General features: G+C 41.4%; 1 protein-coding gene across 4 annotated transcripts in view; it reads right to left on the reverse strand.

Moving 5' to 3' along the window:
* Positions 1 to 24,608, reverse strand: part of LOC124859494 (Kv channel-interacting protein 2-like) — a 157,106-nt gene that overhangs the window by 28,406 nt on the left and 104,092 nt on the right. Inside the window, exon 1 of one of the 4 annotated variants that reach the window (XM_047352304.1) lies at positions 2,588 to 3,207. The exons of the other annotated variants lie outside the window; for them this stretch is intronic. Within the exon in view, the coding sequence (XP_047208260.1) occupies positions 2,588 to 2,693 (106 nt within the window). The 5' untranslated portion in view covers positions 2,694 to 3,207. Of the gene's footprint in view, positions 1 to 2,587; positions 3,208 to 24,608 lie in introns of those variants that run through there. 4 annotated transcript variants of the gene reach the window in all.

Raw genomic sequence — 24,608 nt, forward strand, 5'->3', positions numbered from 1 at the left:
CAAGTTGTTTCGGAGATAACAGAGCTGCTGGCACACCTTGACTACTGGGTGGAGTCCAAAGGGTGCATCAGTGATAAAAAGTGGCTCCAGAATAATCTACTAGATAAAATTCATAATCTTTGCTGTTTTTATCTGAGGATACTGCAAGCCTGTTTCTCATATTTCTGTCTACAATTGAAGTAAAGAGCATCAGTCCTAATGGTAAATTAAAAGAGAAATCTTAAGATTCAGACATCACACTGCAAACTGGAAAAGATAACAGAAGATTTGATCAAGATTTCCCATCTGCTTTATTGTCACAACGGCAACAGTGAAAAGGAGGTTTTAACAGTGTTGAGTAGATTGAAGGCAGAAGGACAAAACTTAGGTCATCCTGATAATACAAGCCTTGCTGATGACTGGATGGGATGGTGATAACTCCTGAGGTAAAGAAAGGGGCTGTCTTGTCAACTAACTACAAATTGGGCTGATATAAAACCTTTGTCCAAGTGTGACCTGGAAAATACTCAGCTAAACATTATAAAGTTGAACTACTTCGTGTCTAACAGAACAGACAGGATTTATTGTTGGGAAATAATTTTCAGTTTATTTTTACATTTTTATGTTCCTATCTTGTGCTTCAGGGCGCTGTGAAAAAGTGTTTGCCACCTGTCAGATTTCTTCCATTTTTGCATTTTGTCAAACTTAAAAGTTTCAGAACTTCAAAAGGAATTTTAATATCAGACAAAGATTACCTGAGTAAATGCAAAATCCAGTTTTCCATCATAAATTAAATTATTAAAGAACAAAAGGTGCCGATACCTGGTCATATTGGAAAATATAATTGCTCCACCTTTTTAATCTTAAGTCATCTGTAACTAAAAACATGTTTTCTGGTGTCTACGTTTAATTTTACTAGCCACAGACAATTGATGAACAAATTAGGAACAATGGCCTCTGTCATTTGCCAGCCTGGAAAGGGTTAAAGGCCAAGGCAATAGGACTCCAACAAACCACAGCAAGAATCATTATCTACAAATAGGGGCAACATGGAACAACTTTGAACCTTATTAACATTGTCCAGCTTACCAAAAGGTACTCCACCAGTACATCGAGACCTCACCCACGAGGACAAAATAGGACCCAGAACGACATTTAAAGCACTGCAGGCTTCACTTGCCTCAGTTAAGATCATCATTCAACAATAAGAAAAAGACTGGTCTTAAATTACATTCATGGGAGAGGTCTAATCCAAAAACCACAGCTGACCAAAAAGAAAACAAAGGCTCAGCTCACATTTGCCACATAAAATGTTGATTTTCCCCAAGACTTTTGCATTTGTTGTTAAACTAACAAAACATTTCCAACAAAGACAATCACATTAACAGTTAAACATAATTGGTATTTTGATTTTCAGGGGCTGCTTTGCTGTTTCAGAACCTGAACAAGTTGCTGTAATTGATGAATTCTGCTCCATACCAGAAAATCTTGGAGGAGAGTCCCCAGTCATCAGTTTGTTAAACTCTAGCACACCTGGGTTATGAAGCAAAAAAATGATTCAAAACACAACAGCAAATCCACTTCTTATCAGTTGTGAAAGAAAAGTCACAAAATGTCTAGTCAAAGTCCAGGCTTAGGTTCGATTGAAATCATTTAGCCTGAAATAGGACGTTCATGCTTAAACAACACTGAATTAAACAACACTGAATTAAAACAATTCCATGAAGAAGAGTGGGACAAAATCCTCCACAGAGATGTTTCAAGACAGTTATAAGGTTTTGGGAACAATATCTTTTTCACATAATGCCAGATTGGTTTAGATAGCTTTTTCCCCGTATTGAAAACTGGATTTTGTATTTGGTCAGGTTAAATTTGTCTGCTATTTTAAATGATCTGAAACATGTAGGTTGACAACATGCAAATAGTGAAGGAATCTGTTAGGAGGACAAAACCTTTTCGCTTTACTGTCATTGCCTACCTTGCTGCTGATACACTGAATCTTTCCACTGATGGACAATGAGAAGACCATTCTATTCTATTTATGTACCATCTACTCGGTTTCCACAAATCAGTGACGATAATATATGCCACTTTATGATGCCATGAAAGTTATTTATAGAATAACGTATGGATGAAATTTGGTTGGTTTACATGCATCATGCCAATCTAGACCACAGAACATGCTGAACTATGATCTGCAGCAGAGTCATATTTCCTCTATTTCTGCATCCTCATATAAAGATTATAAGCTAATGTGAGCTCTAAAAGTAATGCTGGCACTCCCTCAATGAAACCAGTGCCTCTTCAGAGCACTCAGACCCACTCCTTCCATTGTGTTATCGATTGAAAGGTAAAAGCACACACCCCAGGGGCATAAAGAGTCCACAGACACAGCTAAAGTTACCTGGTTGTGTGTGTGTGTTTGAGAGAGAGGGATAGTGTGTTGCATTGCCCACCAGTAACAGGAACCCTTAGGCAGGACTGCTACCCAGTGAGAACTGGAGGGAAAGGGCAGCGCACCTGAAGGTAACCTCTCATGCACTCAGTTGTACACTGATGCAGCTTTAATAATCTTTAACTTAATTCTCTGAAAGAAAAAGGTCATTACCTTCCCCACCAACAGGCTCGAACATCCCAAACTGCTCCAGGACTTTGATGAAAAGAGCCATGACCACCAGCACAGCGATCATCTCCAAGCCATCCAGACTCAACATCCTGGGGGACCTCCGTATGTCATCGCCCAGAACCGTACCACTGAGCCAAGTTGGGCTGGCCTAATCCTTGCCAGCAATGCAGCCACACCCAATGCGAACACTCTGTCCAAGTTTAGCAAAGTTGTCTTCCACTCTGTACTTTTTATAAACTTCAATCCAGTCCCAAGTATTTAGATCTAAAACAAGTTGATAAGTTATTAAAACTTCTAATTAAAACTGCATATGGCTTGGCTTGAACAGGTTGATATTCCTCTTCTGCCTCCCAAAACCTGCCCTCAGTCAACCTCTCTTACTCTCCAGTGGTTGCCATTACTGCTGAAGATACGAGTAAGCGACACAGACATCCAAAAGTGTCAAAACACCTGGGCTGCAGTTTTAACTTTTTTTCTTCTGTCTTGTCTGTTTTATTTTTTTTATTTTCTTCCAGGCCCCCTTCAAATGATGGAATCTGGGGATGTGCTGCGCATGTTATTCCTTTTGGCAGTGGTTGTCAGGAAGTGAATGTTGTGAGGGAGAAAGAGAAAGTGAGTGAGAGAGAGCCGGGAGATAAAAGATGGGGAGAGAGGATGAGTTGGAGATGGCATAGAAAATGAGAGGGAGGGAGGAAAAACTATCCGCGCCAGAGAGAGTGGGCAAGAAGCGTGCAAACGCACAAACAGTGACACAGAGATTTTTTGGGGGGAGGGTTGCAAAACGAAGGTACGTCTTTTCTCTCCAGTAATATTTGATTGATTTGCTCAGTGGGGTTACCTTGGTAACTGAAAGTGAATGTGGAATATATTGGCAAGACAATATACAATAATTTTCGTCTCAATTCAAATATCACCTAACAAGCATCTTATGACTGCCTCGAGACTATAACATCCATTCTGCAGCGTGCTAATGCCTACTGTTCTATATCATGTTCCATTAACTTTTAAATGTCTTTCTTTTAAAAGAAAAGACACACAACAAACGGTTAGCTTTAAAACAGACAATGTTCAATTAGGGAAAGCAATGTCAAAGATTAAAGCAATTTGAGCATAAATCTTGGGGTGTTACTGCGAGACTGTGTAATCTGCATTTCAGTGGTTTACAAACTTAAATAACTTACAATGACCCAAAGCTGCAAAGATGCATCAAGCATGTGGTCCCCAAGCGGAAAATTAATGCAAAAGGTGGCAGAAAAACTAAAAAGAAATGTAAACGTTATGATTTGGGGTTGTTTGGTTTTCGGATCTGGTTATGCTTTTGCTTCATGTTTTTCTAGTTTCTGTTAGTTTGTGTTTAAGAGTCTCTGTTTTGCTCCAGCCACGTTTTGTTCTGTTAATTCTGATTACCTGCACCTATTAATCTGTCTTCTTGTTTCACCTGGTCACACTCCCTAAATACACACCTGCTCTGTCAATTATCACGGAAACATTCTGTTATGGCTTGCGAGATATAGGACCCCAGAATGCAGACGAGCAGGTAGCGTGATGGTAAGTGAAAAAGGTTTAATAACAAAAACTCACTCACAGCAGGAGGCAGGAACAAAACAACAAACGGGCAGGCGAGACAGGCATGGCATGATCAAAAAACAAGACTTGGTTTGAGAACAAGACATGATATGAGAAATGTTTCCGCGATAATTGACAGAACAGGTGTGTATTTATGGAGTGCAACCAGGTGAAACAAGAAGACGGATTAATAGGGGCAGGTGATCCGAATTAACAGAACAAAATGTGGCTGGAGCAAAACAGAGACTCTTGAACACAAACTAACAGAAACTAGAAAAACATGAAGCAAAAGCATAACCAGATCCGAAAACCAAACAACCCCAAATCATAACAGTAAAGAGTTTCAGCTGATCTTAAAACAATATAAACTGCTAGGTTTCATTTGTAGTGAAGTTGAAGGAGTGTATTAGCTTACATTGTGCACATATCAGTTCAAAGGAGGGTGTTAACAAGTGCACTGAACACTGTCTGACAGCTCTAAACTTAAATAAATATGGTTCTTTACCAAGGAACCTGAATTGAGCACTGCTCATTCTAAAGAAAGTTAGCATCAATAACGATCAGCAAGTGTTCGGGTTTTGGTTTTCTTTTGTAATTGTATTTTGATAATTTCCTTGTTATTTTCTTTCGGTCTTGCCATATTCAGTTAATTTCTCTGTGTTCATCATTATTAGTATGCATCTCCATATTAGTTCATTATTTTGTGTTTAATTCCTTAGTTTATTCTTATGTTCTGTTCTTCGTTTCTGTGTATCTTTGTTCTGTTCTAATTATGTTATTTGGTCTCCCTCCATCAGTCTCGCTTGTTTTTTTCTGCTTCAGCTGTTCCACATTATCCCCAGAGTAACACACAGCTACAATTTATGTCATTCTCCACATTTCCCTCAGTATATAAACTCACTCATTGGTTGTCATTACTCATTGCTGAATTGTCTGTTACTCTCTGTTCCACGCCCGGTTTCCCTACTTGTTGTGCTCATGCTCCATGTCCGGTTCTCTGTGTGGAAGGCCAACCTGTAAGTTTTCCTTTTATTTATTTACTTAAGAACTTTGTTCACTTCCGTCAGTCTCTGCATTTGAGTCATTCACTAAACTGAACAGCTGCTGTAAATTGAGTCTTTAGGGAAAACCTTGACTTGTTTTTAGAGAAAGGACATGTTACTTCCCGTTGAGGGCTAAATATTCTGTGTGAGCAATGCATGGTTAGGATGTGATTGTCAATGTGGGACATTAATACTGCTAAATTATATGCTTCACTATACAAACTGAAGATATATTGCTTGACCGTGAAACCAGAAAACGTATGTAGAACTAAGACTTCTATGTAGGTCCAGTTGGAATGTGCTCCAGAGGGGAGAACAATCCAACATCTAGAACATTGTAAAAAATTATTAAAAATAATAAATTATAAAAATTATAGTTGAATTGACAGCATAGGCATGTTTTACTGGTGCCCAACTTCATTGTGCAAAAAGGCTCAGACGTCATGGACAGGTCGCCAGGACAACAAAAAAGAGACTCACAAGACAAATAAATTTAGAGTAACCATTTAACCAAATAATCGTGTTTTTAGGCTGTGGGAGAAAGCTGTAGTACCTAGAGGGAACCCACGCAAGCAAGGGGACCACATCCAACTCCATGTAGAAAGAACCCAGTCCCAGATTAGAGCCCAGGGCCTTCCTTTCACTGCCAACACTGCTAACAACTGCTCCACCCTGAATGCCCTCCTCAGTTGAGTTCAATCTGATTCTTCAATGTCATTCTGATTAATGATCAGAACTCTTCTAATCCAACACATATTTTTCTAATTAAAACAATAAGCTATATGATTATTTAAATCACTCAGCATGTGATGAGGCATGGGGCAACTAAACATCAACAGGAATCAGGCAGGCTGTTACCGTTAACCACCATCTGATGTTTTGCCTCTGCCCTCATGGCTGCAAGTATGGGTATCACGTTATGCAGCACAAATAACAGAATAAGACAAATATGTGGTCCCTCTGAGTCCAACTGTCCCATTGTGTTTCACTTTCATACTCTTTGGAAAGAGGCACTGTGGAGGAAAGTAGATGCTTCACTAACAGGCTAGGTATCAATTCAAACTTGCTGATGATTTTCTTTCTTGGCATTCCTGTTGCATATTTACAACATGTCGGTTCAACACTACCTCATTATAACATCACAATGTCTAACAAACAGAAGAGGACCATGTGGGTCATCCTAATGTCTACTGAAAATTGCACAAATATAAACACAATTCAGACAAGGTGACAGGAAAGCTACAATTGTGTGAAATCAATATCCTCATTCCCAATGTGAAGGCAACCAGACACCAAGAAGTTTATCTTTTATTGCTATGGCAGTAATGTATATAGGTTGTACTGAAGCAAAGCTACATTTGCACGGAGAAAAATTGAAGCACACGCTCACAACAGAGATAGCAGAAAGTGAAATCCAAGCCTAATCTGCTGGTTAGAAATTACAGGTCCTTCTCAAAAAATTAGCATATTGTGATAAAGTTCATTATTTTCCATAATGTCATGATGAAAATTTAACATTCATATATTTTAGATTCATTGCACACTAACTGAAATATTTCAGGTCTTTTATTGTCTTAATACAGATGATTTTGGCATACAGCTCATGAAAACCCCAAATTCCTATCTCACAAAATTAGCATATTATTAAAAGGGTCTCTAAACGAGCTATGAACCTAATCATCTGAATCAACGAGTTAACTCTAAGCACTTGCAAAAGATTCCTGAGGCCTTTAAAACTCCCAGCCTGGTTCATCACTCAAAACCCCAATCATGGGTAAGACTGCCGACCTGACTGCTGTCCAGAAGGCCACTATTGACACCCTCAAGCAAGAGGGTAAGACACAGAAAGATATTTCTGAACAAATAGGCTGTTCCCAGAGTGCTGTATCAAGGCACCTCAGTGGGAAGTCTGTGGGAAGGAAAAAGTGTGGCAGAAAACGCTGCACAACGAGAAGAGGTGACCGGACCCTGAGGAAGATTGTGGAGAAGGGCCGATTCCAGACCTTGGGGGACCTGCGGAAGCAGTGGACTGAGTCTGGAGTAGAAACATCCAGAGCCACCGTGCACAGGCGTGTGCAGGAAATGGGCTACAGGTGCCGCATTCCCCAGACCTGGGCTACAGAGAAGCAGCACTGGACTGTTGCTCAGTGGTCCAAAGTACTTTTTTCGGATGAAAGCAAATTCTGCATGTCATTCGGAAATCAAAGTGCCAGAGTCTGGAGGAAGACTGGGGAGAAGGAAATGCCAAAATGCCAGAAGTCCAGTGTCAAGTACCCACAGTCAGTGATGGTCTGGGGTGCCGTGTCAGCTGCTGGTGTTGGTCCACTGTGTTTTATCAAGGGCAGGGTCAATGCAGCTAGCTATCAGGAGATTTTGGAGCACTTCATGCTTCCATCTGCTGAAAAGCTTTATGGAGATGAAGATTTCATTTTTCAGCACGACCTGGCACCTGCTCACAGTGCCAAAACCACTGGTAAATGGTTTACTGACCATGGTATCACTGTGCTCAATTGGCCTGCCAACTCTCCTGACCTGAACCCCGTTGAGAATCTGTGGGATATTGTGAAGAGAACGTTGAGAGACTCAAGACCCAACACTCTGGATGAGCTAAAGGCCGCTATCGAAGCATCCTGGGCCTCCATAAGACCTCAGCAGTGCCACAGGTTGATTGCCTCCATGCCACGCCGCATTGAAGCAGTAATTTCTGCAAAAGGATTCCCGACCAAGTATTGAGTGCATAACTGTACATGATTATTTGAAGGTTGACGTTGTTTGTATTAAAAACACTTTTCTTTTATAGGTCGGATGAAATATGCAAATTTTGTGAGATAGGAATTTTGGGTTTTCATGAGCTGTATGCCAAAATCATCCGTATTAAGACAATAAAAGACCTGAAATATTTCAGTTAGTGTGCAATGAATCTAAAATATATGAATGTTAAATTTTCATCATTACATTATAGAAAATAATGAACTTTATCACAATATGCTAATTTTTTGAGAAGGACCTGTATTTCTCCGCTCATTTAGGTATTGAAGATTTTTCATTTGATTGGAGGGATGCAAGGGTAGGACAAAACAGAGAAAAGGAGAGGTTGCTCCCAAAGAAGTGAAAAAAGTCAGAAACAACATGAAAGAACAAATAAACGACAGACTGAAGATTTGCTAAGGACAGATTCCTCTGTGTTCAGAGAGAAAACACATCTATTCTTTATTAGCCACCAGCAACTGTCCCCTCCTGGAGGCTTTTCACCTCATTCTGGCTGTCACCACAGAAAACTGGATCTGCAGATGCATCCTCTACTGCTACACACATCACACTTTCTCCTTTGCTTTTCATCAAAACTACAAGAAGAACATGCATTTTAATAAGTCTTTCAAGATCAACCTTTTACACTAATAGTTACAAAAAGGAGGCCCTGCTTTGTTTTGCATGATTAGAGGAGTGGAAATAGTGTTGCTGTGTTCTGCATTGTGAGCTCTTCCTTACTCACATACGTAGAGCATTGATGCAGCTCTGCAACTACCTCCAGTTCTCGCTAACAGGCGAATCAGCTTTGATTTACCATTCTGCTTCCATCTTTTACAGGCATATTATCGGTGTGCAAGGAAACAAAACAACAGGCAGCATGAAAAGAGTGGGAGGAAAGTTATGAAAAGGTGTCTAAAAAAGAAATTTAAAGATTTTCACTCAACTCTTATTTTCATATTAGATTATTTCCATATCCTATTTGGCTCTTTTAATCTAATCTGTCCATATTAATATGATTATTCAACAAAAAGATAAGAGCATGTAAAACATTGCAAAATTGGCTGCAAGGTGCGAGCCAGTAACCAGTATTGAGTTTTTTAAAACTTGCAGTTTGAAAACAGCTAAGATATTGTTCCTATGGTTTAAAGTCCCTTTAAAGAGAAGCAGGTGAACGTACCGGAAGGATCAGAGTTTTCTCTGGTTGTGTTCACAGTCAGCTAGCTGATGGAAGGCTACTATAGTTTTACTTTGCTTTTAATTTAGGCGTGGAAACTAAAGTAGCGTTATCCATTATTCCCACTGAAAAAAACTATGTTTTATAGAGTTTCAGGTATTTCAGGTGAACAAATCTATTTACCCTGCCTTTAACATAAATGGTGTGACACAAGGCACAGTTGCGAGCCCTTCCTTTTTAACTTTTCTTACACACAGATGCACACATAAGTTCCTTCTTTTCTACTTTACTAAGTGAGACAGAGGACAGGCACAAGGAGATGTACTTGTGAAGTGCTTTTTTGATATGCAAATATAACAAGATTTTATCAGAGATGTCCACACTGCCAATAGTCTTGTAGGGATAAAGTGAGCACATGGCAACTCAAAAAGACAAAATGACAAGTCAGAGCCACAGACAAGACAGAATCGGATGCACTCTTTTTTTGTGATTACAAAAACGGTAAAGCAAAGTGTAATATTTGTATCAGCAATTAACAACGCAGCACCTTGCGGTTAAAAGGTGGGAAGTAAAGAGGTGATAAATGGAATAGATTTATAGAGCTTTAAATCCTGTTGGGGTTTACCCCAGTGGATGAGAGGGTTGCATCCCTGCACCTTCGGGTTGGGGACAGGTCTCTGACTGTAGTTTCGGACTACGGGCCAAGCGGTAGTGCGGAGTACCTGGCCTTCGTGGCGTCCCTGTCGGGGGTGCTGGATAGTGTCCCTCCTGGGGACTCCATTATTCTGCTGGGGGACTTCAACGCCCACGTGGGAAAAGACAGTGACACCTGGAGAGGCGTGATTGGGAGGAATGGCCTCCCCGATCTGAATCTGAGCGGTGCTTTGTTATTGGACTTCTGTGCTAGTCACGGGTTCTCCATAATGAACACCATGTTCAAACATAAGGGTGTCCGTCAGTGCACTTGGCACCAGGACACCCTAGGCAGGAGGTCAATGATCTACTTTGCTGTCGTATCATCAGACCTTCGGCTGCATGTTTTGGACACTCGGGTGAAGAGAGGGGCTGAGCTGTCCACTGATGACCACCTGGAGGAGGAGAAAGCCGGACAGACTTGGCAGGCCCAAGCACATAGTGAGGGTCTGCTGGGAACGTCCGGTGGAGCCCTCGGCCAGGGATGTATTCAACTCCCACCTCCGGAAGAGCTCTGACTAGATTCCGGGGGATGTTGGAGACATAGAGTCCGAGTGGACCATGTTCTCCGCATCTATTGTCGATGCTGCTGCCCGTAGCCTGTCGCGGCGGCAATCCCAGAACCCGGTAGTGGACACCGGCAGTAAGGGACGCTGTCAAGCTGAAGAAGGAGTCCTATCGGCTGTGGTTGGCTTGTGGGACTCCTGAGGCGGCTGACGGGTACCGTGAGGCCAAGCGTGCCACGGCCCGGGCTGTGGCAGAGGCATAAACCTGGGCCCGGGAGGAGTTTGGTGAGGCCATGGAGAAGGACTACCAGTTGGCCTCAAAGCGATTCTGGTAAACCGTCCGGCGCCTCAGGAGGAGGAAGCAGTGCTTCGCCAACACTGTTTATAGTGGGGGTGGGAGGCTGCTGACCTCGACTGGGGACATTATCGGGCGATGGAGGGAGTACTTTGAGGATCTCCTCAATCCTGCCATCACGCATTCCCTGGTGGCAAAAGAGGCTGGGGACTCGGGGTTGGACTCTTTCATCACCCAGGCTGAAGTCACCGAGGTGGTTAAAAAGCTCCGCGGTGGCAGGGCTTCAGGGATGGATGAGATCCGCCCTGAGTACCTCAAATCTCTGGATGTTGTGGGGCTGTCATGGTTGACACGCCTCTTCAACATTGCGTGGCGGTCGGGGATAGTGCCTCTGGACTGGCAGACTGGGATGATGGCCCCACTTCATAAGAAGGGTGACAGGAGGGTGTGTTCCAACTACAGGGGGATCACACTCCTCAGCCTCCCTGGTAAAGCCTACGCCAGGGTATCGGAGAGGAGAGTCCGGCCGATAGTCGAACCCCGGCTTCAGGAGGAGCAGTGTGGTTTTCCTCCCTGCCGTGGAACACTGGACCAGCTCTATACCCTCTACTGGGTACTTGAGGGTTCATGGGAGTTTGCCCAACCGGTCCACATGTGTTTTGTGGACCTGGAGAAAGCATTCGACTGTGTCCCTCGTGAGGCCCTGTGGGGGATGCTCCAGGAGTATGGAATCAGGGGCCCTTTATTAGGGGCCATCCGGTCTCTGTACAAGCGGGAGCAGGAGTTTGGTCCACATTGCCGGCACTAAGTCGGACTTGTTCACATCACCGGTCCTGTTCATAACTTTTATGGGCAGGATTTCTAGATGCAGCCAAGGGCCAGAGGGGATTTGGTTTGGGGATCAGTAGATTTCGTCTCATGTTTTTGCAAATGACGTGGTCCTGCTGGTCCCCTCTAGCCAACAGGGGCTGGGGCGGTTCGCAGCCGAGTGTGAAGCGGATGGGATGAAGATCAGCTCCTCCAAGTCAGAGGCCATGGTACTCGACCGGAAAAGGGTGGCTTGTCCTCTTCAGGTTGGAGGGGAGTTCCTGCCTCAAGTGGAGGAGTTCAAGTATATCGGGGTCTTGTTCACGAGTGAGGGAAGAATGGAGCGGGAGATCGACAGACGGATCGGTGCGGCTGCCGCAGTAATGGGGGCACTGTGCCAGTCTGTTGTGGTGAAGAGAGAGCTGAGCCGAAAAGCAAAGTTCTCAATTTACCGGTCGGTCTACGTTCCTACCCTCAGCTATGGTCATGAACGTTGGGTCATGACCAAAAGAACAAGATCCCGGATACAAGCGGCTGAAATGAACTTCCTCCGTAGGGTAGTCGGGCACTCCCTTAGAGATAGGGTGAGGAGCTCGGCCATTCGGGAGGGGCTCGGATTAGAGCCGCTGTTCCTCCACATCGAGAGGAGCCAGTTGAGGTGGCTCGGGCATCTATACCAGATGCCTCCTGGACGCCTTCCTCGGGAGTTATAACTAATGAAACATTTGTTACATCAGCAGCAGAAGGAGTGTTGCTTTCTGTTTTAAATCAAGGCTATTTGTTTTTTTGTATACACTTTGTGTAAATTCTGGCAAATCATGCTACTTTTACTCCAGCTTTTATGAAAGGAATCTCATACAGACTTATGCCAAATAACTATGTGAATAATACATTTTTTACTCGCTTTAAAGTTATGTCCAGTCATATTCTAAGAATATCAACTTGTTTTCTATGTGAGGTTGTTGTGTTCGGCGTGGACCCCAGAATGTAGACTGGCAGGGAGCAACTTGGCGTGGTGAACAAGGTTTTAATAAAACACAAAGAAAACTCACAGCAGGCTGTAGGTAGCTCATGCAGGCATGAACATGGATAGGTCTGGCAAACCAGCTGGGACATGGACAGGTTCAGCAGAAAAGGCTTGAACAGAGTGGATGTTTCCACAAGGAGTAAACAGAACAGCAGAGTGTTGGGACCCAGCCATGGATTTCAACATTAAACTCTGGTACGGACTCTTCTGGAACTTTCAAAATAAATTGCATTTAACTGACTTCCAGCAACTGAGGAAAGTGGGGTAGCAGCAGACTTCCCATGATGCCACGGTCTGAATAAGGGAACCCCCTCTCCAACAAGCCAACCTCTTCCACTGTTCCTCTTTGCGGGACTGGGATCGGAGAGGCAGCACGCTGATGTCTCTTTGCTGGCAAAAAGACATAACTCTTCAATTGGATCCAAGAGTGTCATAAGATCACGCGATCATATGCACAAGTTAAGAATGAGTGAATAACTGTTTGTGTACCCAGTATTCATTCATAAAAACGGGAATTAAGGTACATGCCTGGCTCGACTTTCTCTCTGAGGCCAGCAGAAGCAAACGGTGTCCCATAGAAGTCCCTGCAGAGACGCTGTCTCTACAAGCCAAGTGAAGCGGTTTCCTTGCATGCGAGGAGGACAAACAACGGAGGCCGTATCACCGTGTTAACGTGCAGTGTGGTTGGCGGACACAACAGCTAGGTTAGCTGGAAGCTAACCCCTTTTGTTCACACAGCGGCCGCACCTTCAACCCACCCCCACAGCTACGGAGGTTAGCTGAAAGCTAACAGTTTGTTGACTGGACGTTTCTTCAAACTTCATTGTCGCTTGGACAACGTTCCTCAGCACAGTTCATGAGGTTAAGTGTTTGGGCAGAGCAGAGAAATAGAAGGATTTAGATTGAAATGATCTAAACGTTTTTCATTTTATGAAGTTTGGTTTTGTTTGTGTTGAACTCCGCTATCTTGGTGCTAGCAGAATATCTGCAGCACAGATGTTCAGTTTTGTGTTCTTTGTCTGTGTGTTTTTAAAGTTAAGACAAACTTTATTTAAAGGGTGATTTTAAACACAGAAGATAGTCCATAACGCGCCGTCTGCGCTTATGCATTTTAACCCTTTTATTGACTGTATTTTTAAAGGAGTGTGATTCTGGTGCTAAGCTATCAGCCTCCTTTGTTAGCTTCAACTGCTAACAGGTAATGACAGTGCTTGCTGCCAAATAATATTTACCCAGAAAGGTTTAGTTTTCAATCCAGTAAATAATGTGTCCCTAACATAATTTTACCAAATTTGATAACTAAGTAAACACCATTAAGCCGCATTTCTCCAGAAAGATTAGGCTCTTTTCCAAAATACGTCCTTAAATGTTTTACCATTCCCTTAATAATATTTCTTTAAATATTATTTTAATATATAAAGGCAGCTAATTAGACACCGTTGAGAAATGGTCATCCAGAAGGTTGGTTTTATTCAGCAGATCATTATTTAACCTTTCTATTTTGTCATAATACCACCGCCTTACTGGGCTGGTATTCACAGGACAACCCTTAACAGACTGAAACATTATTTGATAAAATATTAAAATTAAATAATATTATCAGATTCATAATCCCAACAAGAGTATATATGGGCAAGACAAAGACACAGGTGAAGACTGATTGGCATGAAACAGGAGGACCAGATGAATATGATTACAGGCTGTGGCCGGAGTGAACACAAAAAATGGCTGGAACTGAAACAGGAAAACAAGGACATAATCAAACCTAAGAAACATAGCTACAACTGAACATAAACTGCATAAACATACACATATATGTATGTGTATATATGTATATATAATATATATCTATACCTATATATAGATATAGATATATATATTGTACATCAGAACGTTTTAAGAGAGTAAATTTCATCTTTTACATGTTGAAAGTGTCCTTATGTTGAAATTGCCATCATAGCTGTGTCATATCTGCAATATATATATGCCTTTTGCAGTAACACATTTATTTTTGAAGTTTGCAATTTTTATGCAGGAGCATTTACAGAAATCAAGCTCTAGAACAATGTCAGTGGCATGATTTACTTTACAAAAAGATTTTCTTGTCACCAATGTGCTCCTCTTGCATTTAAAACACAGAGCCTCAACTGTCTAAGACAACCCAAACAAAAGACTCTTTAAAAGCAGAGTATCGTTCACTTTTTCAAGACATCCTTTAAATTGTGCAGGACAGCTTTAAGAACTAAATTCCTACACTTCTTTTCCTTTCCGGATTCCTTATTGATTTTTCCAAATTTATTCTGCTGCTAAATATACTTCAAGATACTCTGAGACGTGAGCTCTGAGGTTAAACAGATCAAATGATATGATCACATTTGTGCTGGTGGGTTTTAGGGTTTGATGGTGAACTGCAGCAAGTGGCTGTGATCACGTATGTGTCGGTGCTTACATGTACTGTTAGTACATGTCAAGTTTTGAGTCAGTAGTTTGGCAAAAAAAAGATTACTCTTGGTTGGTGGATTTAGACTTGAAGCAGTAATTAATCATTTACAACAGATATGAGTGAGACCGGCATGCTCTGTAAAAGAAGATGAAAAACAAAAAACAGAACCTGTTGTGATTACAAAGATACGTCCTCACTTGCCTGCAATCACACGACATATTAAAAAGTCCCCTGTCAAACTAGACTAATAATATTGTCTTTAGCCAAAGGCCACATGTCATTGTGACCTTACCCACACACAACATCAATAAAACATAGTACAACATGATAGAAGAGACGATCCAAATGAATTAAACGTCACTGGGGTGGACTAGGACATCTAGTGGGCACAGAGAGCAAAGATCAGACACTGTGAAGCAAATTAAAATACTACAATGAAGAACACTTAAAAATAAGAAAAATAGTTCTTAAGTTAGTGCAATTTAGAATCGCCACTTATAGTTTAATGTGTTCTGAATTGTATGTGCATGCCATTGTTTTTTTGAAACTTGATTCCTGTTGAATTTCGGAGGCTGCCGAGTCTTGCAAGTTGTGTTTTACTGTCTGGACACCTGAACGCAGGTGCGCTGTGAAACTGGACTGCTATAATAACCTTATGGTGAAAATCAACCATTTTCTTTGTCTTCAACTTCGTTCTTTACTAGCTTGCTGCCAAAAGTTTTATTATCCTTTGTCCTCTGGGTTTACAACTTTGCTTGGGGGACGTTTTATGACTGCCTGTGTCCCACTGAGCTACACTGTGGGAAGTGGCTTCCCCGAGCTTCGTTCAACCATAGTCCTTTTGTATTTTGCCATAACTCCCATAACTGCTGGTTTGATTTCATACACACTCAATGCTGTTTTGTTTTGTTTAGTTCGATATTTTACCCTTTTTAGTGGAACTTTGCATGTTTGATTAGGTGAAGATTATTGAATCTGAAGAGCGAGTTGTATCAGGGCTGTTGATTTAATAAATGTCACGTAGATGAAGAGAAAGCGTTTGTGTTTATTCGTGCAAGAGTGATTTGTCAGTCAAAATAACGTTAAAGTTCCCCACGTTTCGACAGAAACGGTTGATTAAACAGTGACATCTAATAATAGTCAACTATTACTGAGAATTTAATAATTGTAATTATCAAGGGCTTTGAGCCACAATTACAACCCAAGAGGACATCTCTGGTTTCGATTCATAAATAAGGATTTTTGGTTAAGAAATTAATTTTCTCAAATTATGATTTTTAATTATAATTCTTGATAAATATTAATTAATCAGTAATAATAATCCCAACAATTGACGTTCCTTAGACGGGCCTTAATAGGACAGACATCACATCACTGTTACACAGAATTAAACAATTGTGATATCCCTGGAACCTAGAAGTTTTTTTGTGAGATCTTGAGTTTTGCAGAAAGCGCTTGTAATCTGGAGGATATCTTGACTAGAATTTGCTCAGTTTTAGTGCAGAGGAGTAAAATAATCTTTCAGAGGTGGTTTTGTGGATTCAAGGTGGATGTTGGGATAGCTTGTGGTGTGAAACTTAAAGTTAAATTCTAGCTGGCCAGCCCTGCTATGCGTGGAACATTAGCTGCAGCAAAACCAGCTCTGATAAGCATTGCAATTAAATTCCTGTAAAGGCAAGAGGCATCAGATCTACCTCCAGCGTCTGTTAGGGGCAATCAGCTGTTACCACAGCAACCAGATTCCGGCTACAGGTTTCTGATCTGCCTCCGGTGTCCGTTGGGTGTAATTACAGTTGTGACTAAAACTCTCCCAGTCAGATAGAGAGCAGCACCTACATCTGGTGGCCATTGAGTAACATTGCAGTTGCAGCCGGTTTTCCCCAAATTGCAGACTCGGTGCCATCTGGTGGTCACTAGTGAGAATTGCATTTACTACTTTGATTTTAATCACTTAGTTCATTAACACAGGCAGATAATTCCATCACCTATGATCAAAGGGCATAACTTAAGTTGAAAATTGAAGTTATTGATCATTCATCACTCATAAAAACTAACTTAGTTGTCTAACTTTGTAGGCCCTACTAGAAGGTAAGTGATCCATATTAGAAAGCTCTAACATTTATTTGAAGCTAAGAACAGCATTGAATATTTTAGTTTCGTTTTCCCACTTTTAAAATTTTATTTTGAAGTTGGTTTTGGGTTATTTCAATTTTTTTTTCTTTCCTCCTTTGTGTGTGTTTGCTTGATTTCCCATTAAAGCATAGACTTGGGTAAGCCACAGCTTGAATGGTCAAACCTGTGTGCCTATTTTAAGCAAACCCATAGACCTGCAAGATATATATATATGAATCAGACAGCTAGCTTAACAGCTTAGCCTGTTTGTGTTGCTGCTAATTAATTTAGCTATCATTTGTCACTGGACAGCTTAGTCTGTTTGCGTTGCTGCTAATTTCGGTTAGTGGTCGTTCATAGCTAAACAGTTTTGTGTGTTTGCATTGTTAGTGTATTACCATTGTGCATTTTGGCCAAAGATTGTGAAAACATCCCAAACTGCAGCTGGAGATGTGGGTAGGCTGGAGGACCCCATAGGAATACAGGCACAAGAGGCGATTGGGTCATTGATTCTGTTGGCCCCAGAGGAGCATAAAGGTCTCAATGATTATAGCATTGAGCATTGTGAAGCAAGGATGCAGGAGTTGCTCCAAGTCATTAAAAACCCACCAAAAGACAGACGGGTCGCAGATGTGTTAGGACAGCTCACTCTGTTGTATCAGCGAAGGTTAATGTTGGAAATTGACCAGCGTGTTAAACTGCAGTTCGAGCTGACTGATACTTTGCAGACGGTGGACGGCTTTAGAGGTGAACTAACAGAAGCTGGAAATGGTTGGAGACAATTGAGTGTAACCAGGCCACTCCCCCATCCCTGGAGGAATGGGGGGGCGAACAGAAACCTACCTCACAGGTTGAAACCTTTGAAGGTGAGCCACACCTGCGATACCCTGAGAGAACCTGCAGGTCAGATCTGGAGGAAGTAGAAACTGCCCTCCAGAGATTACCTTTCCAGGCTCATAGGGTTCCCCATACATCCAACGAGTCCAGAACAGGTGTAAATAGTCAGAATAGGTTCAGTGGTGCGGTGCCCCACCCCACTGTAGTCAGCAGCCATGAACAATACCTGGCTGTGGACCCAGTAGGAGTAAATAGTTCAAGGTTTAGAGGCGAGTAGCCTTCAAACTTGACTCGCAGTATCGTCCTCTACGACTCCTCACCTCCACCAAGGCGACAGGAGAGCCGTCCCTGGGATTCAGGTGGTTCATACTGCCCTCAACCGCTGCCCAGGACCCAAGTCCGGGGAGCACAGGGCCCGCCGTTGTACCCTGAGCAGCCACCACTGCCTCCTCTGAGGATGAGCCGTGATGCACTGACACACCCTGAGTGCAGCCGGAGTGAACTCTCCGATGATGACTCAGATGGGCCGGCACCAATCCCTGAGAGTGGATTGCGCACCCGCCAGCTTGAGTCTCTGGCCAAAGACAGAGCGTTTCGACCCTAATAATGCAGAGTCAAACATTGATGATTAGCTGTCAAATCATAAATTTTATTAATGTTATTAATTAATCAATAATCATAATCTCAACAACAGAATTATTAAAAAAATAAACTCATGAAACAGGCCTGGACAAAAATGATGGTACCCCTGAAAATAATGTGACAAAAGGGACATGTTGAATCAGAGTGTGTCCATTAATTAGCATCACAGGTGTCTACGTTCTTGTAATCAGTCAGTGGGCCTATATATAGGGCTACAGATAATCACTGTGCTGTTTGGTTACACGGTGTGTTCCACACTCAACATGGACCAGAGGAAGCGAAGGAAAGAGTTGTCTCAGGAGATTAGAAAGAAAATTATAGACAAGCATGTTAAAGGTAAAGGTTATAAGACCATCTCCAAGCAGCTTCATGTTCCTGTGACTACAGCTGCACATATTATTCAGAAATTTAAGATCCATGGGACTGTAGCCAACTTCCCCGGACGTGGCCACAGGAGGAAAATTGATGACAAAACAAAGAGACGGATAATACAAATGGTAACAAAAGAGCCCAGAAAAACCTCTAAAAAGATTAAAGGTGAACTTCAAGCTCAAGGAACATCAGTGTCAGATCGCACCATCCGATGTTGTTTGAGGCAAAGTGGACTTAATGGGAGACGACCAAGGAGACCATTGTTGAAAACAAATCATAAAAAAGCCAGACTGGAATTTGCCAAACTACATGTTGACAAGCCAGAAAGCTTCTGGGAGAAAGATGAGACAAAAATTGAACTTTTTGGCAAGGCTCATAAGCTCTATGTTCGCAGACGGAAAAATGAAGCATATGAAGAAAAGAAGACTGTCCCTACTGTGAAACATGGAGGAGGCTCTGTTATGTTCTGGGGCCACTTTGCTGCATCTGGCATAGGGTGTCTTGGATCTGTGCAGGGTATAATGACATCTCAAGACTATCAAGGGATTCTAGAGAGAAATGTGCTGCCCAGTGTCAGAAAGCTTGGTCTCCGTTGCAGGTCATGGGTCTTGCAACAGGAAATAGACCCAAAACACACACCGGTAAAAACACCCAAGAATGGCTAAGAGGAAAACATTGGACTATTTTGAAGTGGCTTTCTATGAGACCTGACCTAAATCCTATTGAGCATCTTTGGAAGGAGCTGAAACATGCTGTCTGGAAAAGGCACCCTTCAAACCTGAGACAACTGGAGCAGTTTGCTCATGAGGAGTGGGCCAAAATACCTGCTGAGAGTTGCAGAAGTCTCATTGACAGTTAAAGGAATCGTTTCATTATAGCGATTGCCTCAAAAGGTTGTGCAACAAAATATTTAATGAAGGGTATCATCATTTTTGTCCAGGCCTGTTTCATGAGTTTATTTTTTAAAATAATTCTGTTGAAGCATATTTGAAAAGCAATGTCTGAGTTTAATTTGTTCATTTTCATAGAATTTTTATTCATTATTACCTTTGTCAGATTCAAGTTATCTCTGTGACCATTGTGGGTTTTTCTTTCATTAACCGAGGGGTACCAACAATTTTGTCCACGTGTGTAAATAGCAAGACAAAATCTCCTGTTTACCTTGCAGGAGACACAGCAAACAAGTTAGATAAGACCAAAGTTAAACATTTTGGCTGACAGAAAGTTAACACAGCTAATTACACAAACCCTACAATAAAACATGGTGTGGAGATCCTTTTTCAGTCTTGAAGGGATAACAAGGGGGGCAAAACCTGTTGGAGGCTACAAAAGACTTGAGACCGGAGCAGAGGTTCAACTCCCAACCCTAAACATACACACTCAAATCCAATTCAAAAACTGACAATACTTGAAAATTGATGAAAATTGATGTTCACAAACACTCCATCCAGCACGGCCGGGCTTGTTCTTTTTACAAAGTAAAACAGGTAAAGATGTCGGTATTTGAATGTGTAAAACTAGGAGAGTGGTACCTATAGTTGCAGGGACATTGATAAACAAAAGCACTCCTTATTTATTAGATTTATATTTTTAAAACATTTTATAATTAAAATTTACAATTACACTCTACTTAATGTTGGTTTATTACATAAAATCCCAAAAAGATACATTTTAGATTATCATAGTAACATTAGGAAAGGTGAATAGTTCAGAGGTATAAGGACTTTTCAGTTGGGTAATCCAGAGATCTGAAATAGCAGTTCCATAAAGCTTAATATGTGTTTCATAATGTGGAAACGTTTAGCATCAGGAGCTCATTTCCAACAATCTATAATGTCTTTCAGTATCCTAATATGACAAGTAACAATTCACATATGTGACACCCTGCTCCTCTAGGCAGCTAATTTGCTTTATTAAACCTCATATTTACTTGAGAAGTGCTACTCACCTTTCTTCATGAACAACCAGAAAGACAGTGGAAAAATCAACATAAAAACAAGAGCATAAAAGCCTCCACCGCCCTCCTCGGGGCTGCCCGGGATATACAGTGACTGAAAAGCCATCATACCCAACTAAAAAATGATTGCTGGGCAGCATATAACTTTCTGTTAAAGGACAGTTATGTTCAGTCAATCAGCAGTGTTGTCACGTTTCTCCTCCCTCTGTAGGCATCATAACATACTGTGCATACTGGTTTATTCCATGTATAATGCACACCCAAACAAAAACATGCATTCATCCATGGATTGCTCTGATGAGGGATACTTTGTTTTTCCTTCATAATGCTATTGAAGAAGTATGTGAAAAAAAGCAACCAATCAGCAGGTCTAAACAAGGCCTTTCATCCATGTCTTGTATGTCCAACAGCAGCGTGTCTGATGCATTGTTGTGTTAGCTATGGCTCATGGTAGCACACAATGCATTAGGATTCACCTATGGCTGCTACAAGTAACACAGCATACAAACACTGTGTTCCGCTACTGGATTTGGAAACACAGCTACTGGAAATATTGTGAGGCACAAGACAATCTCACCTAGACCTATGCTCAGGGTTGGAAATGAACTATGTTTTATTTATTTCATGAATCAAATGCAGAATGGGTGAACTTTGAATTTTACTGAGCTAGAGAGCAGGTGCTGGATGGATAGGAACCTACAGGGAGAGAAGAAAGAGAATGGGCAAGAAGGCTGTTTGGGGGGGTGGACAGGGAGGTGGTGGTAGAGAAAAAAGAATTACAGAATACTACAGAAGTGACTCAGACAGGTACATAAAGTGAGACTGCCTTGGGCCACAGGAAGACTCGCAAGGCAGAAATGTAAATAAAAAAAATGTAAGCAGCAGGCAAATGACATTTATGCAGCTTTATTCAACCTCCAGTAGAGGTCAGTGCAGGTTAAAGTATGTATATTCTCCCATATACCCTCTGTGATATCGTTCTCGCAAACAACTGGTTTCTTGCACAGACAGAGATGCACATTCAAGGTTTAATTCATAATTCTTTCAAATGTAATTTAAATATTAACTAAGGTGATGAAAGTATGCAGCAGGTTTGCAAAGATATGCAACTCTGTCCCATCACAAGAGGATGTAGAAGAGCAGTGTGTTGGCCAGGCTAGGCAATAACTGAGAATCTATCAGTTTATTTATTTAAAAAAATGAAAGACTTAAAGTTGTATGTTTAGCTTAATTTATATGGAAGACAAAATACAGGCTACTAATTTTTCCATGAAGAACCACTTCTGTCACCTCATTCCAATCTATTTAAGGACACATAATGGTGCCAGGCTCGTTGCCCATGCCGTGGTATCTAATTGAATGGCCCAGTGGAGAACAGGGCAATGACAACATGGACGTCGGACATGACGTGGTGCTGAATCAGCAACTAATCAAAAAGCACAAATGATCCAACCTGCAGCAGGGGACAAATCCACCTGTAATACACATCCTGAATCCTGCAAAGACACAACTCCCGTGTCCCTGATGCTACACTGTGAACATGACAAACCATATCATCATGGCTGTGCAGACTATGCTGCTAATTAGTATTCTGCAGAGACAAAACAAACACATGCACACACTGGGGGTTATCTTCCAAAAGAGTTCTCTCCCAAAGGATAAATATTTAAATTATTATGCAGCTAATCCTCCGTTGTAAAATAAAGATAACAAGGGTACTACATTTCTTGGAAAATGTTACTTTTTCAGTGTACTAAATCCATCCATATCCAGACAAATATGAATTCTTATTGCTGTGGTCTTTTATTTTTCTAGTTTTCTAATTGAATAGGTAACTTTATGTTGGTATGTGTAAGATAAAAATACATTTCCATCCAGATTACAGCTGCAGCAGCAGTTTCTCTGCACCCTCAAAGGAATCTGACAAACTGAGTACATGTTGCATCAGTCTCAATCTGTATTTTAATAAATGTTCAGTGCACAATTATTTAGGTCTATGATCAGACCAGATTTTTTACATTTTTAGGAGATGCAATCTGTCTACCTCAAAACATTGAAATAGTAATTTACTTAATGGAATTGGATGCCGCTCTACTGATGCCAACTTAAAACAAAAGAGTGGAAAACTTGTTCTGGGTGCAAATCACAGAGGAACCCACCTCTGGGTACTAATGCTGACCCCTATGGCTTCCTGCCCTGGGCAGTGAGCCATATGGCTCATTTCAAAAACTGTCAATGCATGCAGAAATCAATCAAAATATAAATTTGAATATGGAAAGATTTAAAGATTTTAGAAAAAGTGACTTTAAAATCTAACGACAACGTGAAAAAATGACCATTGCTTCTCTGCTTCAGTTAAACACTCCAGAATACTACGCTTGCAGAGTAACTGAGACTGATTTAGGCGTGGTCTTTCTCAAAGGTTTAGAGAACTTTATAACTTCACTTGAAGATTTATTTTGAGGTTGTTTTTTCCTTAATCAAAAATACGACAGCGATGATTTTCCTTTTGTAGGTATGGATTTTTTTCTGAATGGTGTTCTTATTACACTGAAAACAACAAACACATATACAACACATAGGGAAGGGTTACAGCATCAGTTAAAATATCTTGCAAAAGCAGAACAAGCAGATTTTCACAAAACAAATGGCAGGAGAGCAAATGTTTCCAGTGATTCCTGGAAACCTATTGCTGACAGGACACAGATGGATACTCACACCTGATAAAATTGCTTTTAACTGTCGTGTACTCTCTTTTTTCCCACAATAGCCAGGCAGGGACACAGGTCAAGATGCGTTGCATGGAGTGGAAAGGGCCTTACAGCTATAAATAACCTTGAGAGGAATCCGATTTGGAGAACCGGAGGTGGAAACTGATGAGTTCACACATACCCATACGGGTGTGTGTGTGTGTGCGTGTGTGTGTGTGTGCAGACACATGCAGGCACACAAAAGGCTTGGATCAGTGGAAATGGAGGTGGAATCAAACTGACATCATGCAGACTGGCAGACAGACAAGCAGACAAAACAGTGAGATAGCAGCAGAAAAGAGGAACAGGCTGAGCGCACCAGCACAACTGAGAGGAAGGTGTGAAGTGACACTGAGGTTCCCGCCTGGAAAAGGAAGCGGGGAGGAGCACACAGTGAGACAAGGAGAAGGAGGACGGTAACAAGCAGGGTGTTTAAATGAATGAGAACGACATAAAATAAAGCAAAAATGCAATGATTTATTTCTTGTTGTTATACCTAAAAATGTAAAGTTTTGATGTACACCAAGTATTCATGGGCATGATTGATGAATAATCAGATGCTGTTGTCCAGGCAAAACAGAATGGATATAGGTTTAAATGGATAGGAAGGTAACACTTACTGCAACAGGCAACAAAACAGGAAAAATTAACATTCCAAGGATAAGAACAGGTAATACCTAAGAGCATCATGGCCAGAAAAAAACAACAGAAAAAGAAAGGCCTCAGAGGTTTGCTGGAGATCATTAGTGAACAAATGGCATCATGAATAACGAGGATCACAGGAGACTGGTCATGTGTAAAACAAAGTTTGGAAGAAGATTAAAGCAGGGTTAGGTTTTAAAACAAAATCCCAACTTTTGGACAACTCACAGAGCACTGTTAAATCCATCTGAAAATGGGAAGAGGAATGGACAACTGCAAACTTACAAAAACATGTCTGTCCTCCTAAATTAACAGTCCAGGCCAGGCCTTAGCTGGACAAATCTGCTGACACAACTATTAGTCAGGTGCTCCACAAATCTGGCAAT

This window comes from Girardinichthys multiradiatus, chromosome 22, assembly GCF_021462225.1.
Source record: "Girardinichthys multiradiatus isolate DD_20200921_A chromosome 22, DD_fGirMul_XY1, whole genome shotgun sequence".
In the NCBI taxonomy this organism is placed as follows: domain Eukaryota; kingdom Metazoa; phylum Chordata; class Actinopteri; order Cyprinodontiformes; family Goodeidae; genus Girardinichthys; species Girardinichthys multiradiatus.